Consider the following 11,968-nt stretch of genomic DNA (forward strand, 5'->3'; position numbering starts at 1 on the left):
ATCTTAGGTTCGTAATTCACCTCAAAACCTTCAAATATATTCGAACCCCTGCTGTCCCAACACTAAAGTGTGAAATGCTACGCAATCGATAGAACAAATTATACCACGATGATGAGCTCAACGCGTAGAACAACTTTCGTCAAGGACTTAAGTCAAGAAAATATATACTCCACTTGATCCTAGAAATAGGTTTCTATGTTTTCTCTGTATATTTAGCTTAAAATGAAGAAAAAACTCGAAGAAGAAGATATATACAACTTTCCACCGACCTATGGCCCCACCTCACGTGCTTGCTTGCGTAGTCCTACGAAAACGCGAATATCTCTCTATTCTGAAGTCGTATGAACAAACGGTTTAATGCGTTGGAAACTAGACTCGTAGACCTTCGATTCGATAACTTGTGGGCCCCATAACTCTTTATAGATTGGGAGAAAACCTCCAAGACATTTGACCCAAATTTCAGAGAAATCTTTAAGAAGGAACTTACGATAACTTCCGCCAACTTTTATTTTTGCCACTTACCTAACTTCAAAACTTGAGATACAACACTTGAACACTTAAAATAGGACATACCACATCATTCTTAATTTATTACCCACCCTCCTTGTCTTTCCATGGAGATACGAGTTAATTGAGACGTTTTGAAAAGTCGGGGTGTTACAATAATAAACCCTAGTAACTTATTTTTATATTTCAGACTTGGCCTATTATTATTAATAATAAATAAATTACCCGCAAAATAATTAACTATTGTTAAATGACTATTCAAAATTATAAAAAATGACTTTTCGGATCGGGGTCATTACAGTAGGTATTGCTTGGAAGATTAGCTTTTGTCTAGAATTTACCTTAGCTTCCCACCATTTTATCATAGCCTGCTTGACCTGTATCCACGGCCCTAATATACCTGCAGCTTTAGAAAAATATTGTCATACAGATATAGCAACCTCCCTCTTTAAAAAAGGATGTTCTATGGTTTCCCTTTTAGGTACAGTACAACAACAACATAACTGTGACAAGTTGGGATTCGAATGAGCTAAACCAACAGCTACTGGTACCCTATTTGTCCAAACCTTCCAGCCAAAAAATGAGATTTTAAATGGAATCTCTTGCATCCAAATTTTTTGAAAAAAACCATTTATCTCTTCTCTTTTTCTCAACACATCCCATGCACTCTTTACTGTAAACTTGCCGGAACTCGTCTTGATCCACCAAGGCTTATCTCCCTCATCAGATTGCCTCACATGATTCAAGTGCTGTTTAACATGATCAATAACATTAATAGGTAGGTGATGTTGCATTTCCTTATACTTCCAACCCGTTTCCTTTATAAAAACTTCAATATCCATCAATGAATGACAAGATTGTACTTCTATTTGGTGATTATATCATGGACCAAGTTGAGTCCAATTATCATACCAAACTGATAAAGTACCTCTTTTAGGTTTCCACCACATAAATTTTTCAGTAACCTCCCTATTCTGTAACATGTTTTTCCATAACTGAGATCCTCCCTTCCATTGAACAAGTGAAGGTATTTGCTTTTTACAATACTTATTCCACATGAAATTAGCCCAAACAGTATTTTGTGTCCTAAACTTCCACCAAAGCTTAGCATGCATAGCTTTTGACACTTCAAAAATAGATCTAAAACCCAAACCCCCTTCTTGTTTTGGTAAGCAAACTTTATCCCAAGCAGCCCAATGCTTGCTCTTACCCTCAACCTTATTGCTCCAAAAAAACTTAGCAAGAATTCTATGTAGCTCTTTCATTACGCAAATAGGTGGGACAACAACAGAAAGGATATGAATAGGGACACTTTGAAGAACACTAGAAATAAGAACATTTTTCCCCCATAAGAGAGCATGTTACCTTTCCAAGCATGTAACCTTGACTTGACCTTTTGAATTAGATCTGCATAATGTATCTTTCTTTTCTTGGCATGGGAAATAGGACAACCAAGATACTTCATTGGAAATTGACCTCTAGATATACATGTGTACTCTTCAACCAATTGCTTATGTGTTGCAGCTGCATTCTGATGCATGAAAAAGCCACTCTTCTCCTTGTTGATTTTTTGTTCTGAATGTGTCTCATAATCTTGTAAAACTGAAACTATCTTCTTCAAGGAATACCTATCAGCAGACGTAAAAATAATAGTATCATCTGCATATGAAAGATGATTAATCTTCGTACTCCACTTAGGCATCCCATATCCCACAAAACGACCATCCTCAAATAAAGCATTCAACACTCTAGAAAGAACTTCGGCTGATAAAATAAACAAAGCCGGAGAAAGAGGATCTCCTTGCTTAACCCCTCTGGTGGAATGAAATAAACCATGCGATTGTCCATTAATTAGTACATAATACCAATTATTGGACAATAATCTCCAGATCAAATCCACAAAAGTTTCAGTAAAACCAATTTTTTTAACACTTTCATCAAATAAAACCATGAAACTCTGTCATATGCCTTTGCCATATCCAACTTTATTACAACATTTGCTGGTTTACCTCTTTTCCTGATCTCAGTAACAATCTCTTGTGTCAGCAGAACTTTTTCAATGATTCTTCTACCCTTTACAAAATCAGACTGATTGAAAGAAATCAATTTAGGCAGATACCCTTCAATTCTATCATGCACAATTCTTGAAATAATCTTATTGATGAAATTGCTCAAACTAATTGGTCTCAAGTCTGTGAAAGACTAGATATGTTCCTTCTTAGGTAATAGGACCAAGTTAGTATGAGTAATGGACTTAGGAAGAGTATTTCCTCTGAAAAATTCTTTAACCATTTTAACCACATCATTATCTAATACTCCCCAACAACTCTGATAAAATCTGCTGGTCAACCCATCAGGATCACTTGCACTATCTCCATTTAAGCTAAAAACTGTATTTTTAACCTCTTCCATGGTAGGCAGCTGACACAGAGAAGCATTATCCTCCTCATTAATAAGCATGGGAATATGCCTCAACAAAGGGAAAGCAATAGCATCTCTTTCCTACCTGAACTGAGCATTATAAAAATTAATAGCCTCTGTAGCTATTTCACCCTCTTCCTCTATCCAGGTGCCCTTAGAATTTCGAATTCTATTCAGATGCAACCTCTTCCTCCTCCCCTTTACCATACTGTGAAAAAATTTAGTAATTTTGTCACCATTTTCAAACCAATCATATCCTGCTTTCTTCTGCCAAAAGATTTCTTCAAAATGAAGATATCTTTTAACTTCTGCTTGGGCTCTTTGTAACACTTCTCTATTTTCAGTAGTAGGTACTTCTTCAAACAGTTTCTCCTTGATCTTGACAATGTCTTCCCTGATTATTAATTTCTTGAATATGTCTCCATAATTATCCTTACTCCACTTAGTCAACACAGACTTCACATTCTTGATGTTAGCCTTAAACTCCAAGAAAGGGTTTTGGGCCCAATTTGAACACCAATTCTGCCTTACCACCTCAATAAAAGAGGGATTTTCAGTCCAGAATTTGAGAAACCTAAAAGGTTTCTTATGTCTGGACAATCTGTCTCCACATGTAAGAAACATTGGAGCATGATCTGAACCGGTTCTAGAAAGATGTTCCACCTCCATAAGATTAAACTTTTCCTACATCTCTTGATTGACAAGAATTATATCCAAACTTTCAAAAATGCAGTCATTACCTGCACTACCATTCCACCAGGTGAATGGACTCCCTTTAAAAGGAATTTCAGTAAGATCACAAGAAGATATACAGGTTTCAAAATTCTCATGTTCAGCATCACATACTGGTAAACCACCAATCTTTTCTTCAGAATTCAATACAACATTAAAGTCCCCTCCTATCAACCATGGAGTTGGCATAGTAGCTGCAACTTGATAAATATCATCCCATAACGTCAACCTCTCATTTGTTGAACACTTGGCATAAACTTGTGTGACAACAAAGTTGAGAGCTTGATTTTGATCCTGTAACTGCACAGTGAGTTGTTGATCAGTAGCCTTCAGTACATAAGTAATAATATCATGATTAATGAATAACCAAATCTTTCCATTGCAATTAGACAAGGCTAATTTCATCTTCAACCTTCTCTTATACTTATTAATCTCATTAATATGCTGAAATGGTTCCAGCAAGCAAAATAAAAGTGAACTTGTGATAATTATGAAACATATTTACTCTTTGAAAGGCTTGTTGAGACTTCACCGACCTAATATTCCAAATGAGGGCCTTCATTGATAACTAGAGACTGATTTGGATCTTTTAGGCTGAACTCTGGTGGGTAACACCTTATCTCCATTACATTTTTTCTTTCCTTTCCTTGCATTCGTCAACATCTTGGCGATACATCAGCTTCCAATATAGCATCCCACATCTCATCAAATTCCTTTGTTTCCACAATGCCTTTAGCAATTTGATTAGAATCTGAGACATTACACTGCACTTCCCCTACATTGTGGGTAATAATATCATGAAGAACTTTGTTAGGAGAATGAACCATAAATTGTTCATTAGTTTGCAATGGTTTTGGAATCTCCATAATTGCCAAAGCATTTTCCTGTTCAACTTCCACTTCAACCAAATCTGCATTGCCTATCCCTGTCACAGTATCCCCAGTAGATGACTCTTCCCTTTTTTCACCAGTTGTGCTACTACTACCTGTGAACTCTTGATTGACTTGATTATCTTGCTCTTTGGATTCTGACATGACTTGAACATTTATGATATTAATCTCTAATTCATGATTAAACTGCTTCTCTTGCTGATCATCTGTAACGTCATTGTTCTTATCTTCTACTTGACTATGACAATGGCTTGATGGTGCAGGATGTTCAGGTTCTGCAAGTTTAACAGATTCATTTTGCTTTCCAAATGCTCTAGTGACCCATGCTTTTGAAGATTCTTCATGTTGCTGTTGATTGATTTTAGCATTAGGATCTTTGGTAATACAGTTGATGTGATCCTTAGCACTTTCTGTGGAATTTGTCTCAATGTTATTGTGACTGCTACATGCTTCATTTGTAGAAGATTCCTCTGCTAGTGAAGCAAATTTGTTCTCCAACAGCGGAGGTTGACTGATTGGAGACTTTTTCTTCGTAACTTTCCACACACCTGGATCTCCTACTACTCTACCACTTGAAAGTACTCGAGCTTTCCCTTTCTAGAACTTGTGGGCAAAAGGAATTGTGGGTTCTTCGTACTGCTGATTCTGCTCCTTTACTTTCCTTTTTTCCATCACTCCTTGAAATCCTGTATTATTTGTCTTGGAGTTATTTCTGCAATCTTCTATATCATGGCCTTGCATCTTTCATTCATTACAATACTTAGGGACATAATCATATTTTATATGCACCACCTCTTTCCTACTATCTCCTGTAATATCATTCACAATGTCCACCACAATTGATTTAGGAAAATCTCCTTTTAAATCCAGCAATACCTTAACTCTTGCACAACCTGGATGAGTTTTATTAATCGTAGCTAGATCAAGTTGCACAGGTTTACCCACTGCTGTAGCTAAAGAGAACATACACTCTTTAGCAAAGTACGTGGGGAGCAAGTTCGGAAAGGATATCCATGCTAAAGTCTCTGTGGTCTCTTCTTTTATGTTAAATCTTGGGTCGTATATAAGAGTGCGCATTAAATATGTATAAACATCCTTGCATAGTATATAATATATAAAAAGCTCCCTTTGAAATGGGATTGATAAAATCTGCTTGTTTTGTCATTTGAATGAGAATATGCTTATTTCGAAATAATCCAATCTGACAGCCACCTTTAATATCACATTGTAGAGGAATAATCCTCCTTAATTCATCAAGATCCGCCCATTCATACGTAAATTTACCTACAACCGCATATTGAAGATTTTCTATCCTATTCATTGTATCTACTTCGTCCTCAATCTATTTAATATGTGGCACACCTTGCACCATAACCACCTCCTTGCGAGAGATAGATTCCGTAATAGGAATTTTAGTAACCAACGAGCCAGCGAATGACTTCTCCATGGATGTGCTAGGGCTCTCAGATGCTACGATAGGCTTTGAATTTACTAGGGGCGATAGTCTACAATAGACAGAGGCTGACCAGCCATCAGTAAAGGCTGGCCGGCGGAAAGTGACGGCATTACGATCTCTTCAAGCTAGGTCTACTATGTTTATATATAATATGCCTCTATTTTCATTTGTTTGTCTTAATTTTTTTTAGTTCATTTTAAAAGGAATGTTCGTTTTTCTTAATTTTATAATATCTTAATTTTAATTTTTCACATGATATATTTAAAATCATAAAATTAATGAAAAAGGGTAAAAACTACCCTTAAACTATTCGCAATAGCTTAAATATACTCCTAAATTATATTTCGGCTCAAAAATGCCCTTCACATCTAACTACTGGACCACACTTACCCTTCTGTTTAACTGAAACATCCATGTGTGTACTAAAATGCCACATGGACTCCACGTGTGCACGTCAAACACCCCACCTCCACATAGACGACTTAAAGCTCTAATTTCACTCTTTTTCCCCTCATTTCATCCTTTCCTTAAGAAACAATTTCACAACAATCTTCATTTCGCGGCTAGGGTTTCAAAGCAAATACCATCTTTCTTCGCGGCTAGGGTTACAAAGTAGTTAGCATCTGTGGATATTTGTGATTGTAGGTTAGTAAATATTTTATTATGTTTACGATTTCAAAGCATCATATTTAGGGTTTGCCATTTGTACAATATTCTTAGATTATAGAATAAATTACTTGGCTATTGGAGTTGAAATAGTAGTATTCATGTGATTTTAGGTTTGATTGGTTTGTGCATTGGGATGAGTTCTATTTTTTTTTTTGTAATCTTTTGAGAATTTTGCCTTGAATATGGTGGTCCTTTTCTGTTATGTTAGATTTAGGAAAAAATTATTTGTTTATTTGAGTTAAAATAGTAGTATTCATGTTGTTTCGTATCTTATTCAATCATGCATAACAATAGTTAGATTTTTGTAATCTTTTGAGAATTGTGTCTTGTAATATGGTGGTCCTGTTCTGTTAAGGTTAGATTTAGAGAATAATTTGATTTAAAATAGTAGTATTCATGTGATTTTGTTTCTTATTCATTTGTGCATAGCAGTAAGGACTTGGTCTCCATGCTTTTTATCATAATGGACTTGTTTGCATGTGAATATCTATTGTTAAGTCTGAATTTGATGTGTGCGGTCCCAAAAAATAATATATTTTCTTCTCCAAAAGCATCAAATTGTTTTAACGCCATTAACGATTTAACCCAAATGTGCCCTTTTGATTTTATCTTCAAATTGTTTGCCCTTTCAAAAAATTTGATCAATTTTGTTGTTCTTTTGACTCCGAACTCTAGATAAATGATTTAGATATTGCATAAATTACAAGATATAATAGAGTAATAAGGAGTAAAATAATAATGTTTTAATTGACTAAGCAATTATTCACGGTCGTCTTAACCCCTAGGCCACTAAAGCCATCACTAGGGCGCCCATATTTTTAGGGGGGGCTCCTTTTTAAAAAAAATTACTTATAAATGTTATTTTTTAAAAAAGAAATTATATGTACTATGAATGTTATGATTTATACTAACAAAACTACATATGAGATGAATATAGAACCTGAATATCATGAGAAATAATTTGATGAAAATATTGATACCGAAATCGAAAAGTCCCTTGAAATTAGATTTGATTACTTATATATATATATATTCCAAAATAGATTTGTAGAATATGAAATTATTTTTGGTTTCTTATTTAGTGGTAAATTAAGATCACTAGATGATAAAATTTTAAAAAAACATTGTCTTAACCTTGAACTTTCTTTAACACATACAAGTTATTCTACTTTTAATGGATTATATTTATTCTTTGAATTAAAAGTGTTAAGAGATATCATACAAGTAGAAGATAATGATCTAATAAAAATACTCAATCAAATAAAAAGACTTTATTCTTTTCCAAATACACATATTGCTTATAGAATAATGTTAACAGAGTCCCTGTAACTGTTGCCTCAGCCCCGAAAGAAGTTTTTCAAAACTAAAGTTGATTAAATCTTATTTAAGATCAACAATATCTCAAGAGAGATTGGATGGATTAGTAATATTATCAATTAAAAAGAAATTACTATAACAAATCGATTATAAAATAGTAACTAATGACTTCACATCTAAAAAACTAGAAAAATAGATTTTAAATAAAAGTATATATGATGAAAAAAAAAATATTAGGGCCCCTCTCTCAAATTTTGTTTTAGGCCTCCAATCTTGTTGAGTCCCCCTACAATTATCATAGGTGACCTAGTTGAATCACAAGACTAAAGGCAATTAAACCTAATGAGCATTGATACCCATATGAGTAATTAGGAATGCAATGCCACCAACAAAAATAGAAATTGTTGCACAAAGATAATCTAATTTTAAGAGCATCTCCAATCCTACACTCTATTTTATTCTCTAAATATAGAGTTCTCTCTTTTTTCAAACAATTAACTCCAATCCAATTCTCTATTTTACTTTTTAAAAAATAATCTTTTTTTCTTTCCTCAATATTATATTATTATTTCTATTTCATTCTTATTTTCTTAATTCATAATATATATCATTTCTTCGTCTTTTTCGTTTTCCAAATAATTATTTTATATAATTTTCATGTGATATAATATTTTATTTTTCAAATTCTTTATTTAATATAAAATAAAATTTTATTCTAAATTTTTAAATAACATAATTTGCAAGAAAATATTCCATTATATACAAATTAATGGACAGTCAAATAAAAGAAATCATTAATGATATACAATTACATAAATACTCAACTTTCAAGATTATGACGTTGCTCCCATAAATGCTCTATTAATGCATTACAGAGTTAAAAATGAGCATTTTTTTCCTTAAATTTTTTTTATGTTTAGTTAAAAATTGTTCAAATCATAGATTTTCAAATTATGTTAGTGACAAAAAAAAATTTAAAAAAATATCATCAATTCGAGATGAAAATATTATATATTAAATAATATATTTCTTAAAATATTATATTATATTTAAAAAGAATCACAAATATTAGATATTTAATTAATAGTATTATATGTAAAATAATGTGTTCATTATAAAATAATAAAATAATATTAAAATAATGAAAAAGTGTAATAGAGAGGTGAATAGTAGTTCTTCAAATTTGGAGTACTACTATTCACCCCTCTATAAATAGAGAATAGAGATTAATATGGAGGTGGATTGGAGTGCCCATTCTCTATTTTACTCTACAAATATAGAGAATGGATAGTAAAATAGAGGTGGGTTGGAGATGGTCTAAGGAGTATTGTTAATTGTAGTTTTGATGATTTGACAAACTTCGGGACCTTGTAAAGGGACCTGATCTCGATCTGATCCCGGGCGCAAATATACACACAACTGCCAGGCTGGAAAAAGTACAATTGGTTGGTGCACAGTCTCCAACTGTGGCAGAAGTGGCAGAAACCTCAGTCAATGGCATTGCCTCAAAGGTTGTGACTATTCCTATTAAAGATTATGACCAATAGTCACAACCTTAGTTTTTGCAAGTTGAAAACTCTGAAGAACTCTTGCAAAGGCTAACAAAAGTGAAGAATCATCCCAAGAACAACAGGGACCTGATAGAGCTGCAAGCTTAGTTGTCTTAGGATTATTTCTTCTGCACGAACATTGTAAATTTGTTCCTAAATCTATAAAGGATTCAGATATTGTGTTTTGGTTGAAAAGTCTAAATCGGTTAAGGTTAACTGATATAGTGGGCAGCATCTTTTTTGTTGCTTAGTCAACGTCTAAGTCATCTAGAGTGGGTGGTTTAGTAGGCAATCTGTGTGTTGCTTAGTTGAATCCTAAGTTGTCTAGTGGTGATAGCTTAGTGGGCAATGTGGCATCTGCTTAGGCTCTTCAAGTAATAGAGTTATTACTTGGTTGTGAGATTAATAACCTTTTCTCACGTTGATTGTAACTGTTGTTCGCTTTTGCTTAAGGAAGATTAGTGAAAACAGTTGAAAATCCTGTGTGACAGGTCGTGGTTTTACTCCCTTGAGCAAGGAGGTTTCCACGTAAACTGCTTGTGTTGTGTTCTTATTATTATTTACTCTTTGTTATTATTCTTGCTGAGTCAAGGAACCTAGTCCATTGACTGAGAGTGGACGCACGCATTCTATCAAGTATAATTCACAATAAAATGCGCACCAATGATTGAAAAAATCAGCCACTAACGATAAGGGAAGGCCAACTTCTTTGTACTCCAAATTAAGCAAATAACTAATTATTAATATTAAGATGTTAAAAACCAACATAACTTAAAGATAACATTTATGAAAAAGATATTTTTCTTCAAAAGACTTTATTACATAATCTAGTTATTAATATTAAAATGTTAAAGACCAACATAACTTAAAGATAATATTTATGAATAAGATATTTTTCTTCAAAAGACTTTATTACATGAATCTATTTCATCTTTTTTATGAATATCTGAAATCACATATCATGTAAAGCTTGTTCGCTCAGACAAGTTAATGCATTGTGTCGATCCCATCATAATATAGATTTGGAATTTGATAACTATCTTCAAATAGTGATATATATTTTTTTATATTTCCTAATATATGAAGATTTTTAATGATAGGATATTTCAATATCAAGAATCAAGATTACGTGAAGAAATATCATTGTCTTGACACAATCTTAATTTAATGCCTCATTTTTATCTATAGTGTCTGTCAATTCCATTGCATCAAGATGCATTTTATCACCAAGCACCCAAAGCAAATAGTTTTGGACTGATATACCTAGGGCCATAAATTCAAGTCTAGAATTTGTCTTTAATTAAGAAAACAAAGTTTGTACCTTTAATGCATTCAAGGTATTTTCTCGAGATGATAAAGTTTTGTGTTCAACAAGTGTTACAAAATGAAAACTATAAAATAAATACATCAAAGACAAGTATATAGAGAAAGGAAAAATTCTTTTGGCCAGAGAGAAATTGATATACTATTCAACTTCTAACTGATATATAAATGATTAAATTGACTTTTTAATTGTAAAAGAAAAGAAGCTAATGCAGGACTTTTAAGGAAGTTATTGCGAGACTTTTTAAAAGTTATTGTCAAGCTGCTTGCTTGATCGTAAGTCGAACGAAATTAGTGCAAGGCTTTTTAGAAAATTGGTTGCAAGTTGCCCATTTGAGCTACTTACAAGTTAGAGGAAATAATTACATCATGCATGACTTTTGAAAATTGCTTACAAGTTAAACTGATTTGATGCTCTCCGGAAAGAGCCAAAATAGCCGCGGATGCAGAGTTAGCATCGATACGATAGGTTGATTTACCTTACTAGTCAGAAAGGCGCCGGCTACCTTCTTACTGACAGCACAGCTAGGTGCTTTAAGCAACTTACAAGCTACCTATTTGATTCCAATTTTTTCTAGAAATATGTGTAATGTACCTCCACGAATGGTCCATTTAAGTTGCATTTGAATGTTTTTTGGTACAATTCTCGTTTCTACCTCGGTGTTTCATGAAAAATAATTAAAAAGAAAGAAAAAATATGACTTTTTTGTTTGATTTTCATTTTTTCTTAAAAATAACTTTTTGTAGAAAATTATGCATCGAATATTATGTATTTACTTTTTATTAATATTTATTTGATTTGAGTTTTAAGCAAAATATAACGAATCAAATCCGTCTATATAAATATATAATTATAACAATGATTACATATATTTATTTAATTAGTTGGTTGGTTTTTTTCTCAAGTTTGATAGAAAGACCAAAGAGAGTTGTTTGAAAAAATTAAAGGATTATATGATCATTCAATAATACAGAAAGAAAAGTCATGACAAAATATCCCTAATAATTCAAAGATGAATGAATAGGTGGGGTTCCTTTGGCTAAGAGCCACTCACTTGAATCAGAAGACATCAAATACTTTTTTGCTCGTACTAAACACCATA

The 11,968-nt window shown here is 32.9% G+C and overlaps 1 protein-coding gene across 1 annotated transcript in view; it reads right to left on the minus strand.

Moving 5' to 3' along the window:
- Window positions 1-3,597, minus strand: part of LOC125869665 (uncharacterized) — a 10,228-nt gene extending 6,631 nt beyond the window's left edge. The window contains exons 1-6 of the mRNA XM_049550122.1: window positions 3,014-3,597; window positions 2,438-2,635; window positions 1,873-2,321; window positions 1,436-1,765; window positions 1,136-1,336; window positions 849-907 (exon numbers count right to left, since the gene is read on the minus strand). Of these exons, the coding sequence (XP_049406079.1) occupies window positions 849-907; window positions 1,136-1,336; window positions 1,436-1,765; window positions 1,873-2,321; window positions 2,438-2,635; window positions 3,014-3,597 (1,821 nt within the window). The remainder of the gene's footprint in view (window positions 1-848; window positions 908-1,135; window positions 1,337-1,435; window positions 1,766-1,872; window positions 2,322-2,437; window positions 2,636-3,013) is intronic.
- Window positions 3,598-11,968: the final 8,371 nt, after the last annotated feature.

Source organism: Solanum stenotomum, chromosome 7 (assembly GCF_019186545.1).
Source record: "Solanum stenotomum isolate F172 chromosome 7, ASM1918654v1, whole genome shotgun sequence".
NCBI classification, from domain to species: domain Eukaryota; kingdom Viridiplantae; phylum Streptophyta; class Magnoliopsida; order Solanales; family Solanaceae; genus Solanum; species Solanum stenotomum.